Genomic DNA, 27250 nt, shown 5'->3' on the forward strand with positions numbered 1-27250 from the left:
GCAGTCAACGTAAATCATGTTCTCTGCTGGCAGAGAACCAATCCGGCCAGGCTGTTATGAATCAACAACAGATGATTTATTTTAAAATAATATTATACATTCCTTCTCTGTATCGTCGCAGTCGGGTGAAAACCTCGAAAGTCCAAAACCATTGCTTTTCAGGAAATTGAAAAAAAAATTGTTCTAATGTCACAAGCTCTTGTTAACACTTTTCATTGGTTGGATATTTATAAAACCCACACACTTTACCACTAATTAACTTTCAATGTTTTGTGGAACTAGCAAAAATATGATCTACAAGCTCACAACGTGTCGTGATTAGACGGGTTGTGAGCTTGTAGATCGGCTATTTTCGCTACTTATGTGTGACACTGTTGTATGACGAGGAAGTGCATACATTTACAAACAACAATACAAAGTTGAAATATGGAGATACGAGGTTTCTGCCCGACAGCAACGATATAAAGGACAGATACAACAGATCATTTATTTTAATATAGTGTATTATACATTCCTCCTCCGTATCTAATCATTCTGTTGCACAACTCTCTGCTGGGCTGAAAAGTGAAGGGGGTGAATTCATTAGCAGCATGGCTTAACAGGCGGGTTACTGTATGTACAGTATGCTGTAAGAGTTGATACTCAAATATCAAGGGTGTTTTAAACACCTTTTAACCCTTGGACGGTGGCCAAAACTGATTCCAAATCGGACCGTCCATTTGGGTCCATCACTTTGGTTCACTTCTCAGAGAGTAAATAAAGTCTGTACAGTGCCTTAAGTGCATGAAACCTTGCAACAAAGTACAGGTGCAGATTTAAGAGAAATCTGTATACTACCTGCACCAGGACTGCATTATTCACTAAGAACTCACTGCACGCTGAAAGGATTAAACCAAATGCACCTGGTGGTGCAAAGTGCAAACCCCACCCAAACCAAGTTTCATGAAATCCGCCAATCTGTTCTAGTTTTTACCTTGATTGTGACCCTTACCCTTTGATCTTTTCAAAGCAAAAGTTAATCATCTCTTTGGGGCAGCCTACTGATCATTCCTAACAAGTTCCATGAAAATCCAGTCATCTGTTGTGAAGTTATTTAGACAATGACCTTGACTGTGACCTCGACCTGTTCATCTCCAAAAGTTAAGCATCTCTTCCCTCCAAGTTTCAAACACTACACACACACACATACGCACACACACACGCACGCACGCACGCACGCACGCACGCACGCACGCACGCACGCACGCACGCACGCACGCACGCACGCACGCACGCACGCACGCACGCACGCACGCACGCACGCACGCACGCACGCACGCACACACACACACACACACACACACACACACACACACACACACACACACACACACACACACACACACACACAGCAAACACCCTGTCATGCTGTGGGTAATTAGGGGAACAAGGAGCGTTGTGAACACATTACATATAGCTATTGAAATGTCCAAGAGTATGATAAGTAGACCATAAATACTGACATCATGTGGAAAAGGGGCCCTGTTATTATCCTTAAGTATAAAGATGCACCTAACTGTAACACTGCAGCAGTAGCTCAGCATGACACTTCAGCTGTTATTCACATAAAATCCTTACTCACAGACTAAATGTGTGTTTGAATATGGGGAAAGATTGTTGCTCCATATCCAGCTTGCAAATATTGAGCAATAATGCAAGAATTTATGGAGCTATGAATAATGGCGTCTGAAACCACACCAGTAGGCTACAGTATTTATTTGCTTCCTAGGGGCATGAATCCCTTTTGACTTTCAAAGAAGAAACTCCTTAAACAAAATCACATGGACCATGCGGGGAAAAAAACTGAATATGCAGATGCTTTACAGGCCTACAGTAAAGCATCTCTGTTGCTGAGGATATTATTTGAATAAACCAGATTTTAACACATTTTAAAATATAGTTTACACTGCAAGGTATCGAGGAGAATTGTACAATGCTGATAAATAAAGTTGGGTTCTCTAGTGTTCATCCATAATTCAGTGTTGTGCCTGTGCTATGTTACAAACAGTAGGCTGCTTGTGGCCTGCCGTTAGCACAACTCAGTAATTATAAGACACTGTGGTTTCCTCTCGAAATTGCTACACGTGTCTGCCGGTCATTAACATAAGCAGGTTGGCTGAGAGAATAGTATGTTGATGAACAACAAGATTCGAACGGTAGCCCACAGTATAGGCTATATGTATTCAGCAACTCTAAGGGTCTTTGGTTGTTTACAGTTGTTCAATACTACATCAAGTCAAGTAATGTTTCAATTTTACAAAGAAAATTTCAGACTGGGAACAAAAAGCGTTTTTCAAATTAGATTATTTTGTTTTGAACTTCCTTCCAGGAAAAACTAAATGATTCTGTACTACATTTTCTTCTTTTGATCTGAGCCAGTTTGTCGCCCCAACTCTGCTCTCTCAGCTGATAAAAGAGATGTTTGTGTTCTTCTGCTCTTAAAAAACGTTTGTATATTAGCATGGCGTTGTTTGCCACTTCAACCCTAGCATCCCTCTTCTGGGGTGTACATTCGACAACAAAAGCAGATCTGCAAGATCTGTGAGCTTGTAGATAGGAAGATATTCTGTGTAGACCTTGGGAATCCGGTCAACTAAGTATAGGGCCGATGGGCACACGGTCAACTAAGTATAGGGCTTAAGTGGTTATACAAAAATAACCCTGTGGTGACCATCCTCACTCCATTCTGTCCCTGTGTCAGAGAGAGGGGTGATGTCAGTAATGTGTGTTATAGCCTCTTCCCCATGCAGGCCCTTGGAAACATTCAGTCAAATTCCTTGGTGGAAAGACACAGGCGCACAGTTGGAGTGCTGTGGTCAACAAACACACTGGGGAAAAAAACATGCTGTCCGGGTACATACTGTAAGGACGTACATACTGTACATTATTGGCTAAAACCGCAGCCTGCGATTGTTCTTGATTCTGGCCAAAACATTGTGGTAATGTTAAACTGTGTTCTATATTTTCTTCTCTCTTTCTTTCTGGTGGCAAATTTTATTTTATTCCAATTTGCACTTAAAGTATGTGATTATTATAAATTTTTTTTGCATTGCTTCCCTCAGGAAGATGAATAGCTGTGACCTTTACATACCTCTGTTGTAAAGTAGGTTCTCTCTGAAAAGCTATTTTACAAGGACATTTAAGTCAAAATGAGATAGGTATGTGACCTAATCAAAGTCATTTGATTTGGTCAACAAAACACTTTTTTTACTTGGACAGTCTAGGCTTTAGTATGTCAGGCAAATGTCTAATTTAACTTTCTCGTTAAAAACACGTCTCTTGGAGACAGCCACTTGCTGGCCAGGTGCTTGGCAGTGAGTGAGTTCTTACCGCAAACATTTTGGTTCTCACCATTTCTCAGCCTCAGAGGGACAGTGGGCCTGTATCTGGAAACATGTAGCCACCACACCACAATGGATAGACCCCTTCATACGTAAGCTGTGGACTGTGGAGAAGTGTTTTGGGACATCCCATTAAAGCATTTTCACAGGCCTGCAATACGTAAGCTCAGGACAATGTCCACCTCACACCCCCCCCCCCCCCCATTTCAAAGTACCTTGTAAATTGAAATGACAGCTTGTGATTCCTGCCAAATCGCAGTGATTATTATTACTCACATAATGTCCCATCAGTCTAAATGTGAGTCACATTTAGACTGATGGGACATTTATGCTAAACCTTTCACTGGTGCATTGGCTGGTGATGTGCTGTCCTTATGCCCCCCCCCCCCCCCCCCCCATGTAAGGGGAGCTGAAAAACACCCGGGTGAAACAAGGGACAGGCAGTGTTGCCAGGTCTGCTTATTGTAATTCCCCCCCAAGATTTTTTTTTTGAAAATAGCAGATCTACAAGCTCACGTGTTGTGAGCTTGTAGATCTGCTATTTTCAAATAGCTGATGTATGTTTAAAGTGCTCATGTGGCCCATAGTCGCTTCTTTTGGGCTTGTTTTCCTAGACCTGGTTGCTTGTTTCTGTCACAGAGTCTGGCAACGCTGGGGACAGGTACAGTTGCCACTAACCCCGCCGTACACCCAGGAAACTATGTGGTCCAAAAACTTCCTTTGGGAAACAGTACAAGCCCTTATTGACAAAGACCACCTGCTGCCTCAGCGGCTCTTTCCCAGGGTCTCAACTTACTCACCCAGCCCTCCTAAAAGACTCAAACATGACTCACTAGCACTGAATGTAATCTCACTAAGGTTACTATCTCTAGCCTCTTTAACTCAAACATTGCATGCAGTTTTTCAGTCACCTAAATTCGACAACTCCTCCTAAACTTCCGACAGAATACACATGCTCAGAATCAATGGTGCAGATTAACATTTACTCAAACAATCTTGAGGTACTTAAAGGTAGGGTAAGTGATTTGCAATTATTCAAATAATTGCAAAATGGGTCTATGTTCTGATAGTGCTCGTTACTATAGAGTGTCCTGTCCATATAAAAAGTCTCCATGTCTCTCCAGCTCTTTATAAAACAGAAAATGTATTTTGTAGTTTTTCTTTTTTTTTTTGTAGTTTCATTTCCAATTTTATCCAACCAGGACAGAGAACTCAATCAGGATATAGATTAAACAAGTGAAATTGGAAGTGATGACACTAAGAAGTGAGCAGACAAAATTTTAACTGGAACACTATACAAATTAAGCTTAAAAATGGGTACTTTCTCCTGATTGGCTGAGATTTTGACACCTACCGAAAAATGTATTTTCTGTTTATTAAAGGGCTGGAGAGACAGGGAGACATCTGTTACTGAACAAACACTCTATAGCAATGATTACTATCAGAATATAGTATTTTAACCTTTTAACAAAATACTTTTTGTTTTAACCAAAAAATATCACTTACCCTACCTTTAACATAGTGTTTCAATTTTTTGATACTTTATACTTATTCTCCACTACACCTCAGAGGCAAATATTGTACTTGTTACTTTGCAGAATTTGATTATTAATTAATACAAAACATACATGGATGTGATACATTATGTATTATTACAGGTTAAGCTGCTACTAAGCTGCTGATATTTTCACAGCATGGAACCGTTGTATGACAAAGTATAACATAGGGCTCAGGGTTGTTAGGATGAAACCAGATCAGATAAACTTAAAGGGAATTAGAAAAAGTGCTCCTCGGAGCACAGGTCTCTGCCAGGTCAGGTAGGTTATTGTGGGCCAACAATGTTCGTAATTGGGTTGGAATATGAAAAATCAGACGGATCTGCCTTGATCACTTGACTATAGAGATAATGTGTACCGATTTGCGTGATGTTTGGACAAAATCTGTAAGAGTAATTAATATAAATAAATATGTTTTGCAAAAATCTGCCTCCTGGTGGCGCTTTAATAGGGCAATGTTAAAAGGGTGGCATCTGTTCCTCAGCGTAGTGTGAATGTGTGTGCAAAGTTTCACCGCAATCGGACACTGCGTTCATGACTTGAGGCATTTTGTTCAAAACGGAGAACTCCTGCAAACTTTGGAAGCCAATCTTAGCCAATCAGGATGGAATATGAAAAATATTCCATCCTGGCGCTATAAAAGGCAGATGTGAAAAATGCAGGGCAAAGGTTTTTCCTTGGCCTCTAGGGAGTGTGCATACAAAGTTTTACATACATTGCAGTTATAGGTAAACATACAAATCAGCCTGTTATAGCACCACCATGAGGCTGATTTGGAAATTTTCAAGTGGCATTTCTTTTTTGGCCTAGCGGGAATGTGCGTGCAAAGTTTCACGGAAATTGCACGCTGTGTTCATGATTTGAGACATTTTGTTCAAAACGGAGAACTCCTGCAAACTTTGGAAGCCTATCTTAGCCAATCAGGATGGAATATGAAAAATCTGAAAGCCCTGTTTCGTTAAATGCACATGACCTGTTCTTAACCCTTTGATGTGCGCTGGAACTCCCTCTAGAATCACTCACAGACTCACGGGAGTGAAATCATAATCTCCAATGTGATGCGTTCTGAGCTTGCAGATCGGCTTTTCTCTCTATTTTTTGAAAGAAAGCATTTGAACGTTTCTGGACAGTTTTGTGCTTTGTTTTCAGATTTTTTTCCTGAAGATTGAAAGGTTTTTGAAAAAAACTAAACAAACAAACAAAATGGAACCTTACTGATGGCCAATAAGAATGGGTCTGTGACCTTGAGAATTAATAGTCCACTCTGCCGACCAGCATCAGGGTTGCTATGGTGATAAATTTGCCCTATTATGGAGATCAACAGGCATCGCTTCATTGATTGGGCAACCCAACTCATCGGCTTCACTGATTGGCCAAACTGTAAGTGACGTTTGTGTCGCTGAACCAATATAAATGATAGCGCACAATATAACTTTTTCAGAGGGTTTTAATGCAACTGATGTTGGAACTCCATAAAGTATTCAGTTTGACACAATACAGTCTGATCCACTGTCCTGCTGGTGTCAGAAATGTTTTGCTGGACGCTGCATCTGAAACTACCAAAGGGTTACGACCACATTACTGCTGTAACAGTAGAACACAATGTGTATTCCTGTGTAGATGACCAGTGTGGCAATCAGATGGACGTGAACGTTTTCAACACAGTTTCTTTACGCTGGAGTAAATTGTCTCCAGTGACAACAGGAAGAGGAGAACGTCACCTTGATGTTCCCAACAAGTGCACTGGCCACACAGCTGTACTGATAGAAGATATTATGTACATATGGGGAGGATTATGGAGAGGGGAGTACTACAATGTGCTTTATGCATTCGATGTCGACACCCACAGATGGTTCAAACCCGAGGTGTCAGGGACCGTTCCAGAGGGGAGGCTGAACCACTCGGCCTGTGTCTTGGGCAAGGTCATGTTTATCCATGGAGGATGGAGCGATCAGACTGGACGCACTAATGACATCTACAAGTTGGACACCACCACAATGGTCTGGTCTTTAGTTAACGCCAGAGGAACTTTACCACCTGATTCATCATGTCACTCTGCCACCATCATCGGGACAAAGATGTTTGTATTTGGGGGCAAGTTGGGCCACTACGACAACAACATCAGAGTGTTTGACACAGAGACCAACAGCTGGCTAAACACACCTTCTGCACAGCTTTTTCCAACAAGACGCTGGGATCATTCAGCCTTTACCTACAATGGAGGACTGTACATATTTGGTGGTTGGAACTCGCACGGGGGGATCTTCAATGATCTATGGAAATTCAATCTAGAGACCTTCTCCTGGAAGAAGGTTGAGCCCAAGGGGAAAGGACCGGGTCCAGTGTATCTGAAGGGCTGTTGCATGGTGGGAGATCGTATCGTCCTCTTTGGAGGAAATAAACGTGACAGAACACGTGCTGATGACCTGTACATATTGGACTCGAGTCCTAGTCTTAAGACGTTATGTAAGCTAGCAGTTATTCAGTACGGTGTGGAGCAGTCTGAACTCCCACACAACATCAGGTGGGAGCTGGCAGCCATGATGAATGAATGGATGAATGAATGAATGAATAGAATCAGAATCATTTGTTATCACATCACAAGGTTTAAAGGTGTAAAAGAGGGGGTTGAGTTCTTTTTTTCCTGCCAGCTCCAATTCTTTTTCAGAAAGAGAAAGAAAAAGGACGGGGTAACAGGGGGAGCAAGGGGCAAAAGAAATAATGAAAAACAAAGGTATCTACATATTTACACATGGTAAATATCAATGGGATTGGTATTTAACATGCCAGGTATTAATTGCCAGACCCAAGGGGTCGGCCTACATGAGGCTTTGTCGGTCTTTTCCTCTGTCTGTCCCTCTTTTCCTCTGTCTGTCCCTCTTTTCCTCTGTCTGTCCCTCTTTTCCTCTGCACACACGTCCTGCGAAGTCCGGCCATTCAGATTTCAACCACTAGGGGTCTGGCAGTGCTCCGAGGAGATCCACCAGATTTTCTTTTTCAACCCGGATGTAAACAAACTCTTCTTCCCACCGGAACAAAAACATTGTAACCGCGATCATCCTTTCTCTGGAAGTCACGGCATCATTCATAGGTTGGCGAAGAGCGCCCTCTAGTGTAATCACTAAAAACATGATTTTATTGGTGGCGCCATAACAGGCCCATGTGAAAAATAATATAGAGGTTGCTCTGGCATCCAGGGAGTGCGTATGCATAGTCGCTGCCATCATACCAATGGTGCAGGAGATTAGCTGCTCACTGACGGACACAGACGGACAGGGAGACAATAATGGAAGGCTGAGAAACACTAAGACAATCAGCAGAGAGAGAGAGAGAGAGAGAGAGACAGAGAGAGAGAGAGAGAGAGAGAGAGAGAGAGAGAGAGAGAGAGAGACACAGAGAGAGAGAGAGAGAGAGAGAGAGAGAGAGAGAGAGAGAGAGAGAGAGAGAGTCCACCAATTTGTTGCTACTCTGGATGGAAGAAAACATCAGGTCTTCCGCTGACATCATGTGGATGAAGCAAGAACTGCAGCTCGTGTTACAATTCAGGATCCCTGATGTAGACTTCAGATTATGCCACCTACCAGATTTATCAATGGTGCTATTGACAATTATTTGTTGAGCCACAAAACTAGTGTGTGTGTGTGTGTGTGTGTGTGTGTGTGTGTGTGTGTGTGTGTGTGTGTGTGTGTGTGTGTGTGTTATGAGGGATGATTCATGCCTTTAATAGATGAGATTTCCTCAAGTACGCATGCATGAACGCCTACCGTTTTATTACACGAGCGAGTGTGCGTGCGTGTGTGTGTAGCTGAGCATTCACGCGTGATATATTTCGCGCGACACACTGGTCCGCGTGCGCGTGCGTCTGACAGTTGTTTGTCAATGCCCTTTTGCTCCAGTAGATGGTGCCATTGCAGTGAGCCAAAATGAAAATGTTATTATATATATATATATATATATATATATATATATATATATATATATATATATATATATATATATATATATATATATATATATATATATACCCCCTATATTTTACCTATACTCCACTTACATCGCAGAGGCAAATATTATACTTTTACTCCACAACAATTTTTTGAAAACTGGAGTTACTTTGTAGATTTTGATTATTATTACAGAACATACATTAAACATTTCAGCATTGATAATTTTACTTATATGTTAACATTCTAGACCGCATGGCTCATTTGCAAACTCGTGAATATATTGGAGGTAAGTAACTAAGTACATTTACTCAAGTACTGTACTTAAGTACAATTTATAGGTATTTGCTAATACTTTATTAGAGTAGGCCTACTTTTTTTTTTTACTTCGGGCCAAGGACCCCCTAGCTGAGACAGAGATGAAGCAGGGACCCCCACTATATTGTATAAAATTGTGTTTCAGATTAACCTTTTTTTGTTTACTTGGTCTGCTCTTTTTTTCCCTCTACACCTATACCTCTTTGCCAAAAATAGCAGATCTACAAGCTCATTGTAGATCTGCTATTTCTGGCTAAAGTTCTCCTCAGAAAAAGGATGCTAGGGTTCAAGTTTAAGGTCAAATAAAAAATCCTATCACACAAAGATTTGGCGGACCCCCTGTAGTAACCCTGAGGGCCCCCTAGGGGTCCCGGACCCCCTGTTGAAGACCCCTGGTATAGGCTATAAGCATCAGTGTTGGGTATTGGCGTTAGTACCGTAAGGTTTATACGTAATATATTATCGAATCAGAATCAGTTTTATTGTCACATCACAGGTTTACAAGGTAAAAAAGTGGGTGAAATTCGTTTTTGTACATCGTTCCCATCGCAACGTTAGTTTCCATAGAAAGAAGAGGGGGGGGGGAGAAGAAGAGGGGGTGGGGGGCAGTAACGGTAATATAACGCATTACTACAAGGACGTACATCTACATAAACGTTATATTTCAAATATAAATGCCGACCTCATGGCCACGGATGTTACATGACCCTATCTGTTGGGAGGTATATTGCACTCTGACACATTATAACTCTATGAGAAAATGGCCACCAATCGGATTAATACGCTTTTTATAGAACAATACGGAAGATACGGGTACTTTTGAGGATCCGAACATAATTGTAACATCCGTGGCCATTGGGTAAGCACTTTATATTTGAAATCTGAACGTTTATGTAGATGTATGAAGCAAAAAGTGAGCAAGTGCAAACACCAGGTTGAAATTCATCCATGACGGTTAACAGACAACCATGATGGCTATAGTGCTTGTATTAAAGTAACTAAAAAGTAATGTTATAATAATATATTTCTGTTGCTCAGACAGTAATATGTAACGAAATGTATTACCATAATAATTTAATAAGTAATATAGTACTAAAATAAAGTAACTTGCCCAACGCTGATAAGCATGAATATTATGTTATTGCTCAATGAGTTTGCGTCAAATCATATGTTACATAACAGAGTTGCGTTAACAATCACATCTACAATGTGAATATTACACCCCTTAGCATCACAAATAGGCAAAATATAATGTAGGCTATCCACCTATAGAAATGGGCAATTTGTTTTGGAGTCACTTTGGACAATCAGCAAGGTCTTGCTCCCTCTTAAAAGCCAGCCTGTCTTGGCGCAGTGGATTGATAGCTAGTACTGTGTACCAAGGCTCATGAGTCCGAATCTGGGTTGGAATATGTGTGATGCTCAGTTGAGGGTCAGTTTCAAATTGCAGCCACCTGTAAATTCTCTTTTACAGCACTTTAACTCCTATCCACCATTTATATATGGGTATATACACACAAAAAAAAATTAATTATTTTATCACACACAGAACACAATGTTCCTGATATATTTTTTATTATACTCAATTAGAAGGCATTTGTAGAATCAGCCTCAGGTCAGCCTAATGCAAAGGTCCAATAACTGACTGCACTTCCTGTGTAGCTTTAATGTACAGGTCGCAGCCAAAGCATGTGCTTGACTGAGTAGGGTTAACCGTCTCCTGCAGTCTCGCCTCGATCGCAGCCTTCAGTGTTAATTCAGCCTCAGGGACAGTGACAGAATCAACTGTATCCGTTGTACCAACTGGTCCTTCCCAATCTATGCCGAAGGTGTCACCATCTACCTGTTATGAAATCAGATTTTAGATTTTGTTCCGTCTTGTCTTCTCACCACACACACAAATATGCATCCCATATCCATTGTCATGGTGTTAATATTTAAAATACATTGAAGGGTATGACTTAATTGGTAGTACCAAAGACAAATCGATTACTCAAAATAACCTTCTCTTGCACAGTAAGTAATATGGCTGTGTTATTAGTATTTTGGTAATACTTTGCAATTCCATTGATTCATGTGAATCTTCCAAAAACATTGACTTTTTTTTTTTTAGAGATGATCAATTACCTCATCTCGCCGGGATCCTTGATTGAGCAGAAGACCAGATATCCATAGTTGTTCGGGAGACTTGTTTCCCTCGGATGACAGAGGATGGTTGTCCCATGTGAGTCTGAACAGGTCAAGGTGCAAGTTGATCCTGGGAAGCATGACGTGGTGTAGGCAGATGAGATGAACATCATTGTCAGCATCCAATGCACCAATGTCCTCCAGGTGGCGGAAGGCTGTGTAGTAATTGCCACTGACTATGCACCACAAATCTCGCCACAGACGCTCAATTCTCTGATTGAGGGCGCTCTTTCCTGTTATGTGGCTCCTTCGTTCTGTGTAGAAAGAAAGTGAGAAAGAAAAGAAAGAGGTCATCCACTAAACATAAAAAAAATATATATGTCACACCTGGATCATTCTTGTCTCGCATTGTGTGTGCAATTCAATCCGATTAATTATCAATAATCTAAAGAAAAAAGGCAATGCTTGTGAACTGTACAGTGCATAGAGGAGGTCTTAATGAATCTGCCGCCTTCTCCTGTTCAATACAATATCAATACTTTTGTGTCACACTCTTGTAAGATGAAGCATAGTATTAATTTACAACAAAACTTAATAAAAAGTAGAAATATGGAGATACAAGGTTTCTGCCCGACATCAACGACATGCATAATAGGCCTACCTGGTCCTCTATCTGGGTGTTCCAACATGTATCGTGCTACGTCCATGTTTTCGCCACCTTTTGATAAGATTGAATACTTAATTAGCAGGTGTCTTAACAGTACAGATAGTACAGTCAAGGTTATGCTATCATAATCAGACAAAAACCCCAGATGGGATTGTTTCCATTGTTTACTCTATTCACCTTTGTCCGTCCGTGTTCTGGCTGGAAGGCCATATTCATGTACAGCTGCCAGAAAACTACTGAAAACTGTAGACGCCTTGTTGTTTGTGCTCGCTTTCAGAAACATAATCTTCCGACTGTAGCCATCAATGCCTCCATGAATAACAATTCTCCACCTATGAGATTTAAGAGACAGACTGTGATCATTATCAATCAATAACTTTTGTAAGGTGGGTGAAATTATTAATTTTGCAGGCTCATCAATGCAGGCTCATCAATGCAGTTAAAAAGATAGAGAATTCGATCATAATAAGGGACATAAAGTGCATAATATGTAACTACTAATCAGCATAATTAATGGCAAGCATCCAATGTAATCAAAGTGCATAAGAATCCATTTAAAACGCTGTTCAGTGCTGTGTGCAGTGGCAGCAGGCTTAGTTCTTATTCAGCAGTCTGATAGTTTAAAGATAGAAAATGTTGTAGCCATTACATCAGTTTTCAATTACTGTTTAGTTACAGCAGAAAACACAGCGAGCCTAAGCAGCGGTTCTCAAAGTTGGCTCCATGAGGGGGTTCCAGGGGCTCCCCAGGATAATTATTTAATATAGCATCAATACCATTTTTACCACTTCAACCCCATGATGAATTGGCCATTTGAAAATGGCCAATCTACAAGATCCCAACGGGTCATATAGTAGATCTTCCATTTTCCAAGAAATCTTTCAAACTATTTTGACAAATTATTTCTTTAAACGTTTTAACAACTATCAAGAATCTTGTCGGGGACTCTGGCACGATTCATTTTGAGATGGGGTTCAGCAGGCAAATACATCTAAATCTGGGGGGTCCTTGACATGAAAACATTTGAGAACCAATGGCATAAACGGCCCTTTTCTTCTAACATGCAGACTTTTCATACAAAGACATCCATAAGGCTATTGATTTAAGACAGACAACATTTGTCAAAACTACCACAGAATACATAATCACATAATCACTATCATTATATGATAGTATATCATATAATTAAATATAAAATTCCTTTGAACATTGTCTCTCCACAAAATAAATGTGTCCCTATCATTTATTCACGTGCTGCTTTAGCCCTGAAACATGACTGTCATACCGAGCGTCATGTGAACCAAGTGCTGCTTGAGCAGTGCTGTGTCCAGTGTGGTCCAGTCTAGTTTGCTCATGTTAAGAGCTTCAGCAACAATCAGCGCACCTCTCAACACATGCACATTTATTTATTAGGCTACTGTATGTACACTGGAGCCAGCCAGTTTTTTTAAATATTATTTGGTTCCCTCTAATTAATATTTTGATATTACAATAGCAGATCTTCAAGCTCACATGCATGCATTGTGAGCTTGAAGATCTCCTATTTTCAAAGGGTCGAAATGTGCATATGGCTGCTGAAGTGGTTAATACAGTTTTGTAATAATAATCAAAATCTACAAAGTAACTAAGTAACAAAAGTTTTCAAATAAATGTAGTGGACTAAAAGTGCAATATTTGGATCCAAGATGAGTAGAAGTAAATGTTTTGGAAATTGGAAATACTCTGGAAGTAAATACTAGAAGTAAAGTACTAATACGTCAAAATTGTACTTAAGTACAGTAGGCTACTTAAGTAAATGTACTTAGTTACTTTCCACCACTGCTAAATGTCCCTTACAAGGAGAATATTTCATTAAAATAGTTCCTTCTAAAATAATTCATAATTTTAAATAGCTATGTAGAAGAAGAACATATAAACTGTATCTAGGGTAGGCTACTAACTTTGTATCCCGTCTTTTTCAAGTAGAAAATTGTTATTTAAATATAATTTAAAGCAGGCGCATTGCTGTCACGCGCACACGCACGCGATCCAGTGAGTCGTGCATTCCCAGTCACGCGTACAGCGCAGTGCGCACCTCATTGCTCGCCTCATATAATCGTGTGACCAAAAAATAAATGTTATCTTTATGCGTGTGTTAATGCGTGCGTTCTCCATGTTGGTACACAACTACGCGTAGTCGTGTACAACTACACGAGTACGCGTGCACGTCAGGCGTGCACGTGTCGCGTGCACGCCTAATCGCGTTCCGTCAGAAATGAATGGGAAAGTACATGACACGTCTATGCGCTGTGTCACACGCACGTAGAAAATCACGCGGGTGTGTTACACGGAGCTGGGATTAAAGGCATGAATCAAGCCCCATAGTATGAGTGTGTGTGTGTGTGTGTGTGTGTGTGTGTGTGTGTGTGTGTGTGTGTGTGTGTGTGTGTGTGTGTGTTCGTCTGAGGACAGCTAAGGTTCTGCTCTGGCCCAAATTTTTCACATCAACCTGTTATTGCGCCACCAGGAGGCCAAGTTTTGCAAAACAAATGTTTTGATATTAGGCCTACTCCTACAGCTTTTTTACAAACATCACGCAAATCGGTACACATTATATCTATAGAGCGTCGCAGTTCCCGCCCACTTCCTGTTTTTTTTGGTGCCGGAAGAAAAAACTCAATGCATTTTTCCATTGACATTTCCAAAAATATTTATATCTATTAATTTAAGCCTCGAATCAAGCCATCATGACATGACATGAATCATGACCATAAACGTTTGATTCTGTGATTTTTTTGTTTGTTGAAAACGGCAAAACAAAGGGTATTTATTAAATATAGTATATCATATAATTAAATATAAAATTAAAAAAAATCACAGAAAAAAACGTTTTATGGTCATGATTCATGTCATCTCGTGATGGCTTGATTCGAGGCTTAAATTAATAGATATAAATATTTTTGGAAATGTCAATGGAAAAATGCATTGAGTTTTTTCTTCCGGCACCAAAAAAAACAGGAAGTGGGCGGGAACTGCGACGCTCTATAGTCATGTGATCAACATGGATCTGTCCGATTTTTCATGTTCCATCCTGATTGGCTAAGATTGGCATCTAAATAGGACCCCAATGGAAACAAGCCACAGTGCTTTCTTGGGTTTATCCTTTTAGCATCCTTTTGTACGGAACTGTACCTCTGTACTTTCTTTACAAACTGTTAATAAAGTATTAATAATAATGTGACGGCTTCAGTGTCTTACTCAAGGTCACATGGAAGTTGGACAAGGTGTCAGAGATTAAACCTGAGGTCCTTTGGTTAGTTATTACGGTTATTGTCCTTGACAATGAGAGGAGCCGGGGGACATGAAGCACAGATACAAACATAGTTGTCACAACAGAATGTTTCAGCAGTTTAACCATTTCCATTTCTCATCTGATCTCATCTGAGTTTAATCTCATTTTATCTGATCTCATATTTATCTATTTATATGTTATGTCTGTACAGGCAGAGGCTGTAAACTGCTCTGTAAACTGAATCAGGAGATCATGACATTTACTTTGTCAGACACATTTAGTTGTGTTCTTTGTAAACGAAAACTGCACAGGGCATTATGACAAATAACAAAGAAGATATATACAAAGAAATTACTGACATATTTAATAACTATACTTAACAAATGGTTTTTAAATAGTGGACATAACCGATCTACAAGCTCACCAATGTCTTTTGAAAATGTATGAACATTTTTCAACATGGAAACGTTTATGACGATTATGCAAGAATAATTGTGATTATCCCAAATAATTGCTATCGTGGCAATAATGTAATAGTTGTGACCGGCCTAATCAGGAGGCAAAGGGATTGTGGTTCATTTCTGCACTTTTATTAATTACTCAGAGGCACAAATACAACTTACAGGGCTACCCTCCGATACATGTGACACCATCCTAGTTCTGCTGTTTCTCTCACAGAGACGAGGCTTTTTCCATTGGTTGTTCCATATAAAACATTGGTTCTGAACACACAGAGAAAAGAATATTGCCTTCAGTGACACCTTGAGGTAGTTAACATTCTCCCATCATTTTGAACTGAAACACACATCGCCGACATCCTACAGTACTGTATATAGAAATATTTCAATTGCCATTTAGTGAAGGTCTTATGCGGTTTATGTATTTTAATGTGTGACTGTGACTTCTCTGCTCAGTAACCAAGCTAACATTTTCAAGAAATGTTTACTTAACTTTAAGTTTTAAAACTGTGAATTTCTTAAAACTAGTTTCTTGTTACATAGACTCAAGATTTCATCTTTGGTGGCTAATTTACAAAACAAAACCAGAACATTTTCAGAGATAAATAAACCAAACTAAAGTCAGATAACCCAATACTCTGTTTCCATTTGTTTTGTATTGTCAGTGGCTTTCAGTCTTAAACATGCTGTGGTTTGGATTGCCTAGAAAAACAAAATAAACAAAACAGATTTGAAAATATGTCGACTATAATTTAACACTCTGTATTATTCCATCCTGCCCTTCATTCAAATCACTCCCAGTATAGGCTACTAAAAAGTAACACTTACAGAGTAAAAGAAGATCATCAATGACAATGTTAATGCTTGAAACATATCGACCATACAGTAGACTGTAGACGGTGACTAAAAACACAGAAAGAAAACAGGGATGTCATCAGATTCTACAACAGAACTCTTTTCCCACAGATTGTAGAAAAATACAAATGGTTGTTTTGTCTTCTTTTTTTTTTTTTTTTTTTTTTACAAAATACTGCACAGCTAGGAAAAAAGGTGAACAGAAACTGTGGAAGTACACAAGGAAGATGGTAACACAGGACCCTTGTCTGTCCCTCCCTTCCTTGAAACACCCGGGCCAATGTTACTACAGTAAATGTCCTAGAGTTTAGACTCTTCACCCTCTTGGCTCCCAAGACCTTTTCCCAAGAAAATGTAAGACCTTCAATCTTGTAGGTCCAAATCGATATATTCAGACCATCAATTAGCCATCAACCCCCCCCCCAATCCTTCTTCATGGTATCACTTTTTGCCTATTTGTTTGGTAGATGTTATACTATACATATGTACTGTATGTTGGTTACTTGCTGACATATGCATGTAATTTAGATACATACTAAAATACATGTTTGCTAGTACACTAATGCTAATTGTATGGTCTGTTTTCCTTCATTAGCTATTTAATATGCAACCTTCAGAAAGAAACGTGAATAAATAAAATCTCAGAACATTTTGTTACAGTGGGGGATTCGCATTATAAATTTGATCTCTATTATTTAACCGTTTTGAATTTTGAGAATAGGCTCTGATAACTGTAGTCCAGGGTTTCCAGAAGGTGGCAATCCCATTTCCTGTTCCGGTTCAGTTTCCTCACAGCTTAATTTGGTTGGCTGAGCAGCAGATTTGAACAAGAAACACATTACACCTTCATGGGTTTCTGGTTCAAATATGCTGACGAGCAAACCAAACTAAGAAAGTGTACCGGAACAGGAGACGTGTATGCCACATTCTGTAAACCCGGCACTAATTGTACACAGAACCTATTGTGACAGGAGCTATGGCAATGTGAGCCACATTGTGCTGGCGCACACACTCTGGGCTGACAATTATCACACCAACTACACATCCAGTTTTTTTTTTTGGCACGTTCTCCCATGTTCATAACAATTCATATACTCAATTAGAGATGTGTGTGGGCAAGTGTGAGAGTGAAAGAAAACATAAATAGAACCAATTACTGTCTTAATTTTCTTTCCTATGACCCTCTCTGTTAAACAGCCCTCTGTCAGCAGCATGGTGACCTGAGCCCACCACTCATGCATGAATGCTACCCTAAAAGGTTCATTCAGACCTTACACACAGCAAGCATATTCAGCAGCAAATATATTTTCTCCCTAAGGGTTGTTTGTGTCATGAGTACATTTAAACGAGGAGATTATCATGGGGCGATAAACACATTTTCGGATCGTTTATTCATCACGTTCTCGTGTGCAATGAAAATGGTTTAGTCTCGTCACAAATCTTTGGTCTGGACTAGGAGTAGGTGTGTATGTAGTTTAATTTGTTTTACATAGAACAAAGTGTTGAGTTCTCGTTTTGTTAACCGAGTGCTGAAAAGGTAGATGGTGCAAAACACAATAGCGCTAATAACTAAGACGACATGCATCAAGAATCCTATGTTGAGGAATCTAAAATGCTGTTGCTCTGGTTGTACTTGTAGAAAGTGTCATTCATTGGAATAGACTAATGCAATCTATGAGTGTCAATAGACTTGTGAGAGTTAGGGTTATCTACTAAAATGATATGAACGTCAACAGAGATGGTGATGTATGGATTCAGTAAGGATGTAACAATGAGACAATCTTTTGTCTAAATTTTTCTGTCAAACTGCCCATTAATAAAAAGTCCCAAAACCATTCTAGCCAATGCAAATTCTTATTATTGCCATGTCAGAAGCCATAAATATATTGCTGCATTTGGTGTAACATACTGTACAGTCCACAAAGGGTTGTATCCAGTTTCTCCTAATGACAAACAATGATCCAGTATGAACAATCCAACCAACGAAAGGCTTCTTCCATCAATTTGCAAAACTGATAAAACTTTTGCTCATAAACAACTTATGAGCAAAAAATAAATAAAAACACAAATGACTTTTTGATTAAACACAAACCGAACTTTATTTAACCACTTAGGCCCTATAAAAAAATGCAGATATACAAGCTCACAGCACGTTGCGAGGGCATTGTGAGCTTGTAGATCTGTTACTTTTGAAATGTTTTGAAAATTTTGAAAATTTTTACCTGCCCAAAATATGGATGCCAGGTTAAAAGTGGTTAAAATTGGGGGACCTCGGATGCATAAATGCAACAACTATGTCGTAAAAAAAAAAGAAGAGTCAAATAGCAGCCCGTATATCGGCCAGACCGATACTGTATATCGGCCGGGCTCCAAGCTGCTCCATACATACCCTCTCCGTCTTCCTGTATGTGAAAGGGACAGCATCTATTGCACATTCAAAATCCACGTTGGACAATCCCTCACCAATGGGCCCCTCAATGTAACTAGCTCAACAAAAGTAGATGTGTACAAAAATGGAGAGAGCCACTCCACAACGACCAAGAAGCGACAACATTAGCGACATACTGTAATAACACCAAGTTCCTGCATTCACCACCGAAACCTTCAACAATGTGGATGGATCTACAACCAAATGAACGTGGTTGCGTCAAGAACTCCTAAATCAGACTGTATACGTACACATTAGGTAGTTCACAGAGAAGCGCTGATATTATGTGCTTGTAAATTGTTTCAAACGTATATGGCAAATTCTTCTTCAAAACTCTTGACATTTTATATAAAGGTTATCAGCAAGCTTTACCCTCCATTGTAAAAAAAAATGAAAAAAATGAAAATGATTTGTTTGTGTTTTTCTCAGGTCTGACATACTACTTTGCATCCCAAAACAGACAGGTAAACGAACAGGAAAGACTACAAAGTTTATATCAACAGCACACTTTCAACTTCTTTGCTTAAATGTTGCACAAGAACCAATACATTGACAAGACCAACACAAGAGGGAAAAGAATACGAAAATATATAATACAACATTTTGAACAGTAAATGAAAAGTATAAAGTGTCTCTATGCTCTCTCTTCCAGTTGGCAGGGGTACGGAAGCCTGGCGTGGACACATAGCGTGCTCTCTCTTGCTCGCAAAGTTGGTTTAAAACGCACGGCCGTTTTCCTCCCTTCCGAGGTCATGAATACCTCCTGTCCAATCACAAGTCTTCCAACAAAACGCTCCGCCAAAAAAAATCAACAATTGGGCTTCTTCCCCCGAAAATGCCCGGTAACTGGGATCCATGGCGATGGCCCGTGTGTGCAGGGTGTGGGGCACCAGTGCGTGTGTTTGTTTTTCCTTTTCCTAAGAGTAGATGGTGATGACCTCACGACCACCACCGCGGACCAAGAGGACCCGGTTGAGGCCCTCGAGAAGAACCTCCAGGAACTCCATGTCTGAGAGGAGAGGAAGTCAAGGAAAGGACAAACACACAGAGACTGTACCAGAATAGACAACGCCAACAAAGAGCAAAAAGATCCAGAGGAAACTAGAAAAAGTGCTCCTCGGAGCACAAGTCTCCGCCAGGTCAGGTAGGTTATTATGGCCTCCTGGTGGCGCTATAATAGGCCAATGTGAAAAGGGTGCCATTTATTCCTAGGCCGTGCACGGCAATCGGACACTGCATGCATGATTTGAGGCATTTTGTTCTAAAAAATTGTTTTGCTAAATTTGACCTGCTGGTGGCGCTATAACAGGCCAATGTTAAAAGGGTGGCATTTGTTCCTCAACGTAGTGCAAATGTGCATTCAAAGTTTCAACGCAATCGGACGCTGCGTTCATGATTTGCTGCATTTTGTTCAAAACGGGCCACTCCTGCAAACATTACATGTCAATGTTAGCCAATCAGGATGGAATATGAAAAATCAAACAGATCCGTCTTGATCACATGACTATATCTCCGATTTGCGTGAAATTTTGATCAAATCTGAAGACTTAATATCAAAAAATATGTTTTACATAAGTCTGCCTCCTGGTGGCGCTATAAAATGCAAATGTGAAAAATGCAGGGCAAAGGTTTTTCCTTGGCCTCTAGAGAGTGTGCATACAAAGTTTTACACTGATCGGTGCAGTTATAGGTAAAAACACGAATCGGCCTGTTACAGCGCCACCATGAGGCTGATTTAAACATTTTCAAATGGCATTTCTTCCCCGGCCTAATGGGAATATGTGTGCAAAATTTCACTGAAATTGCATGCTGTGTTCATGATTTGAGGCATTTTGTTCGAAACGGAGTACTTCTGCAAACTTTGAGAGACAATTTTTGCCAATCAGGATGGAATATGAAAAATCTGAAATCAGCCGTTTCTTTTAATGACTGTAGAGATACTGTGTACCGATTTGGGGGATTTTTGGCCAAAATCTGTAGGAGTACTGTTAAAAAATGTGTTTTGCACAAATCGGCCTCCTGGTGGCGCTATAAAAGGCCCATGTGAAAAAAAAGGAGCAGAGGTTCTGCTCTGGCATCCAGGGAGTGTGTGTGCACAGTTTCGCTGCAATCAAGCCAACGGTGCCAGAGATTAGCTGTCCACAAAATGACAGAATGACACACACACACACACACACACCCACACACACAGACGGACGGACAGGGGGTAAAACATACTCTCTCGCCATGCCTTTCGGCCTGGCGGAGACAATAAATGATGTTGAGCATCGGTACAACCTTGGATTGTATATGTAGCTACATGGGCATTGTATAAGGCAAGTGGGCGGGGGGGGGGCATGAGGTAGAACGGCCGCTTGGGAAACGTAAGGTTCCCAGTTCGATCCCGGGCTCCCCCAGAGTTCGTGTCGAAGTGTCCTTGAGCAAGACACTGAACACCCAATTGCTCACGATGAGCAGGTTGGTGCCTAGCATGGTTTCCTCCACCGTCGGTGTATGAATGTGTGTGTGAGAATGGGTGACTAATGACTATAAATGCTATACAAATGATTAATTTACAATCTACATTGACACTTTTCCCTGGGGGTCCCTGGAACAAAATATTTTGAGATGGGGGTCCACGGCCAAATACATATAATTTTGGGGGTCCGTGACATGAAAACGTTTTGTTCCAGGGACCCCCAAAAGCAAAGTTTTGGGTAAAAAATATATATATTCAAAGATTTGCAAAAAAAATATTGCAGATCTACAAGCTCATAGCACGGCACTCTATGAGCTTGTATATCTGCCATTTTTGAATAGCCAAAGTATTAAATAATGGTTATAGGCTATAGCTAAAAATCTAAAATGACAGATACGTTCCCAGATTGAATGGGTTAAGTCATGTATTGGCCTCCTTAAAAATGCAGTAATCATTTTGTAACCTGTGGTACAACTACTGTGTAAGTCAAGGATACAGTTCTCATCCCCTCCTCTGTTCCTAGGCGGTCCGGGCATGTTGAGCAGGACCAGATGGGCGCCCTGGGACTTGTTGACGACCACTTCATTCAGCTTCACCGCTGTGTGCATCCGACGAACGTTTGTCTGGTTCCTAGTGGGACAAGCAGTTTGACAGCAAGTGCGAAGACAATACATTTGATTATGTTCAAAGTATACTGCCATCTAGCCCCAAGCAACTCTTAAGATTCTATTTTGAATATCTGGAATCTAGAGTTGCAATACCAACCCTTGATACCCCATACATCCAAACAGACATTTTTATGAAACAAAAAACTTTGCAGATAGAAAGAGGATCATTCACGCTTTCCGCACAGCTGCAATGTTGGTGAGTTTAACATTGTTTAATACAAATCAGATAGGACTTTTCTGTTTGGATGAATGGGCTGTCAAGGGTTGGTATTGCAACTCTAGATTCCAGATATTAAAAATGTAATTCAAGAGTTGCTTGCGGCTAACTGCCATCTTAATTTTCAACAATCCATCTACATTTTAATATATACACTGGATTGTTGTTTTTTTTCCTGAGATACCAGCATTACTACAATTTTATTTAATTTCCAAAATACTAAATTCAGATGAGAAAACAACATCGGTAGATCATTGTTAATGGAAGGAAGCAAACGAATTCCAAACAACCAACAATAACAACAACAGGTAATGATATACAGGCAATATTTTGAGGCGAAATAGATCCACAAATAACACCAAGGATGCTTTTTCATTATACAACGTGCATGATTGTCAGGCGTTGTTAATTTTATTTTTTACTGCAGTTTGTCACCTATAATTTGTCCATCTACAATATCGATCTCCTTCACCACAAAATGTTGGCCCTCAATCACCCCACAAGGTTAAAAAAATAAACGTAGAACAAGGCAACAAAATAACACATGTAAACAGCCACAAGCACAAAATTACAACGGGCGAACAGAACATTGACAAAACTTCTGCTTTCCATTCTTCAGAAAAAACAAGTCATCTTTTACGTTTACAACGTAGTGTTTGAAGTACGGAAAGCACAAGTTTGGTCCTTACGTGCTACATAGATATAGCATGGTAACAAGCACATTAAACCAATGCAGGCTTCGATGGCATACATATGATGGCGGGAAGAGGAGGCGTATATGTATACACACAAACATGCATGCAAACAGAAGCGCAGTCTCATTCTCCCACCACAAACAATGACGTACATAAATTACATACATACAGGCCTAGGAGCAAAGTTAAATGTGACTTACAGACTCTCCCATTCTCTAGAAGGAGGAAGACAGGACAGAACAACAGAAATAAGCTTAGATGGTTCTAGGACAGCGTTCGCAACTCTCCGCCATACCGCATGCCACCAACTGACCCGAAACAGGCCCAAAGGTGACCACGGAAAGCGCGGCCATTGTGACGTGGTAACTGGAACTATTTGTGTATTGTGACGGTTCACATTGAAACGGCCTCCAATTTCCTTGTGCCAGCTGAGAGTTATAATTCTCCATAGATGTGTCGATTTGCGCTGTATAACAGTATGAATTCTCAGTGTTTCCCCTATGTTACCCAGTACATACAGAAAGGTTAATGGATCACCTTGTTCCAGTTCCAATTTTGTCTGCTAATTTATTTGGTTCTGCTACTATTTCCATACATATTGAACTACTTTTTCAAATAATGAATTTTTGGTAAATATTTCCACAAACCTTCCTAATGTACACAAAACGTTGGCCTGACACTGTTGATGCCACTGATTGGAGTACAGAAATTACATGACCACTATTACAAGTACCGTAATCGTATTATCGTAGTAACCAAGGCTATACAAGAAACTTAAATTCAAAATGGAAACAGTCACTGAGATATAATTGAACGTCCTACAAGGTTCTTGTTGTATAAACGTTGTACGATTACAAGGGAAACACGGAACTTTAAACACACAGGCGTATGGAGTTAAGGTTTTCCACTATGAGAGACAACCAGTGATCACCACATACTGACACACTGTATGGACAGAGATGGCATGAGGTGCTGTTACGGGTAATCTATACTTGTGCGCACACCGGAAACAGACGATTTACAAGCCCACAACACAGTGTTTGCAAAGCATTTTGAGCTGGCAGATGCGCCATTTTCAGTGAGCGACATGGCACACAACTAAGTATAAATCAGGCATTAGTCCAAACAGCGCACCGTGTGTGTGGGGGTCGTCGTGGCACAGCCATGCACTGGCTCTGAAAAAGCCTTATAATAATAATAATATATAAGTATGTGTACACACACATACTTGAATGTAGTGCAGCCTGGAGGCACGCACCATGCAGGCAACAACAGTACCACTCTCCAGGCTCTAGGGGGGGGCGTGGGTGTTTACACCCACACACTATCACTACACACACTGCCATGTTCTCAGGAATTTGCACCATTCTAGAGCTCACGTTGTGATTTAAAGTACTTCTGGTTACCAAACCCACCACATCTACACTTTGGAAAAAATGTAGCGAGTTAGTATTCTGCTCCATTGTTCCTTGCAAACCACCATGTAAAACATTGAATTGAACACATTCAAAATGGTGCAAATGTCTCTCACAAGGCACATGCAACCCTGCGCCACTGAGTTGCATGGTAAGCATATTAAATGATTACATTCCTACATCATACATTTAGATGGACTATTCACTTCAATACATTAGTCCATGAGCCAGAGCCCCAAAATTGAGCAATGATTATCGAAAGAGTGGGCAAAACCAAACCTATATTAAATTGTTCATAGGGTCAATACGAGTAAATAAATGTATGATAACCTTTCCACAGGAGCAGCTTTTTCATGGTTATCACACATTTTGTTATTTTCCCCATACGTACATGACAGGTGAAAAAATTACAAAATTTAAAAAAGAGTTATCATAATGAAACTTCCTGAGTGGATTACTTACATGAAGACAATGATTTATCGTATTACAAGTTTTCTGAAATTGTATATTTCAATATGCAAATTAGGCATTAGGAAAATATGCCAACATTTGCATAACTTTCCAGGATCAACATTGGAACATTGGACAAAGCCAGAGTCAACATACTTATTTCATTTTGTTAAGATGTTGGAGTCAAAGGTTTTTAACGATGGAATATTCAATATCTGGCTCAATTTTGGGGCTCTGGCTCATGGACTAAATGCCTAATTTGCATATTTAAATATACAATTTCAGAAAACTTGTAATACGATAAATCATTGTCTTCATGTAAGTAATCAACTCAGGAAGTTTCATTATGATAACTCTTTTTTAAATTTTGTCATTTTTTCACCTGTCATGTACGTATGGGGAAAATAACAAAATGTGTGATAACCATGAAAAAGCTACTCCTGTGGAAAGGTTATCATATATTTATTTACTCGTATATACCCTATGAACAATTTAATATAGGTATGGTTTTGCCCACTCTTTCGATAATGAAATCTTGTCTGGCTCATGGACTACATTGCTGTATAGGTTTGGCTACGGTTTGGTAGCAGTATCATGAGCGTGAACTCACGGTTTCATGTTGAAGAGGTCCCGTACGGCCACGCTGGCATTGGGCTCGCGGTGGCGGTGGCGCTCGATGAAGAGCTTCTCCTTGGTCCAGGTCATGTGGACCCGGTCGGGGGTGGTCTCGGCCTTGTCGTTGAGCGCGGCGTGAGACGCCGTGTTCCTGTCGTGGATGAGCTGGGCCTGGGACGAGAATGAGACAAGAATGAGAAGACCAGAGGAGGAGGAGAAAGGAGGGCGGGAGGGAAGGAGGGGGAGAGAGAGAGGTGGGAGGCAGACAGACAGAGAAAGTGAGAGACAAAAGAGGGGAGAGATAAATGGAGGGAGGGAGGGAGAGGCAGAGAGGACACCAAAGGGTGATACAAAGATGTTGGCAACAGAAAGACAGGAGGCAACTAGTGGAAAGGAGGAGATCAAACAAGGGATGAAGAGATGGAAGAATGGAGGTGAGGACAGGAGACATGGAGGTGGGAGGGTACAGTGAAGGAGGGAAAAAAAGACTTATGGCCCTTTGTGTTGCTGAAAATAGCAGATCTCCAAGCTCAGAGCTTGTAGAAAAAGGCTGTCAAAGACTGGCCAGTACCAACGATCAAGTGAGTGAGTGAATGAGAATGCTCTTCTACAACATGTGGGGGTGACATCAAGCTAATTGGAGTGACACAAACCTGGTGCAACCAAACTATAAAAAGACAACTATAAACCACAGAGATATATAGACCATGGTACCACAATACACCAAGTGAAAAACAAAACATAGGTTCTCTAGTTGGGTAGATCTCAACTGTAGGGTCAAACACAAGGTTCAGCTGGTACGGTGGTGTGGAAGAACAATGGAATGGAAGGCAGTAGGTCAACCAAAGATTTAAAAAAAAAACGATGAGGGGATATCATGGATCATGAAGTCATAATGCTTTATGAGATGGAGCCCAGGTACTGCTAGTGCTAATACTAAAGACGATGGGCTTCATTCACTAAGCTGTTCTTAACAGTGTGTAAAGGGCTGTGTATTTTCTCTAAGCACAAATTGACAAGCGATTCACGAAAGGGGGTCTAGAGCCCTGATATGTGATGATGATGATGATAATGATGATGATGATGATTTGGGTTAGGCCAGAAGGAACAAAGCAGAGTGGTCGGTATCGCCAAGTACATGCACAGTAGTAGCCCCCTTTTCAGTTGACGATACTGTCCTCCCTTTTCTTTCTCCCAGCAGGTGTGCAAGGAGCTGGTGGAGGGGTGGGGGGGGTGGTGCATGCAATCCGAGGGTGTGACAGGCTGGTGACTCTACAGTAAGGACGTGTCATGCTGCTTTTGGATCAGTTTAGTCTTTTATGATCATATTGATGTCAGATAGCTCCTTCAATATCTCCTCAACCACCACCCTGTGGTAAATGTTATGGTCTATGTTGTCTAAGTGAGGACCTATGGTAGTAAATTTGGATATTCTTTTCAACCGTTTTAACCTGCTGACAGGCCCAATTTATGCAATTTCTTTCACTCAGCATCTTCTTATTAAGTGTAAATAAAGGCTACAAAACATCTCAGACATCATGATCTTGAAAAAAAACTAGACTGAACCTTGATGAGCATCATTACTAAATGGTTATGGTTACACTTATCATTTCACTGCCATGCTTGAGATCACTTGGATCGACTGTTGGCTCAGTGTACTCACATCCGTTTCATATCTGTACGACTCCCCCCTCTCCCAATCCTCCTTCCTGTCTGTACATTGCTCAA

General features: G+C 40.4%; 2 protein-coding genes across 6 annotated transcripts in view; one reads left to right on the plus strand and one right to left on the minus strand.

The window, feature by feature from the left end:
* Positions 1–6465: 6465 nt before the first annotated feature.
* LOC308076868 (kelch domain-containing protein 3-like) lies at positions 6466–7503 on the plus strand (the record flags this gene model as incomplete). Its single annotated transcript, XM_080417389.1, has 1 exon — positions 6466–7503. The coding sequence occupies one exon, from the start codon at positions 6466–6468 to the stop codon at positions 7501–7503; it is 1038 nt and encodes a 345-aa protein (XP_080273515.1).
* An 11978-nt stretch (positions 7504–19481) lies between these two features.
* The window catches only part of slc12a7b (solute carrier family 12 member 7b), a 92845-nt gene continuing 85076 nt past the window's right edge, over positions 19482–27250 (minus strand). For 3 of the 5 annotated variants that reach the window (XM_080418184.1, XM_080418181.1, XM_080418183.1), the window contains 4 exons: positions 25518–25693; positions 23243–23257; positions 21959–22092; positions 19482–20013 (listed from right to left, as the gene is read on the minus strand). In XM_080418184.1, coding sequence (XP_080274310.1) covers positions 19922–20013; positions 21959–22092; positions 23243–23257; positions 25518–25693 — 417 coding nt within the window. In that variant the 3' untranslated portion in view covers positions 19482–19921. The remainder of the gene's footprint in view (positions 20014–21958; positions 22093–23242; positions 23258–25517; positions 25694–27250) is intronic. The other 2 variants (XM_080418185.1, XM_080418182.1) reach the window with 1 other exon arrangement.

Source organism: Gymnoscopelus braueri (assembly GCF_963280865.1).
Source record: "Gymnoscopelus braueri genome assembly, chromosome: 21".
Classification (NCBI taxonomy): Eukaryota; Metazoa; Chordata; class Actinopteri; order Myctophiformes; family Myctophidae; genus Gymnoscopelus; species Gymnoscopelus braueri.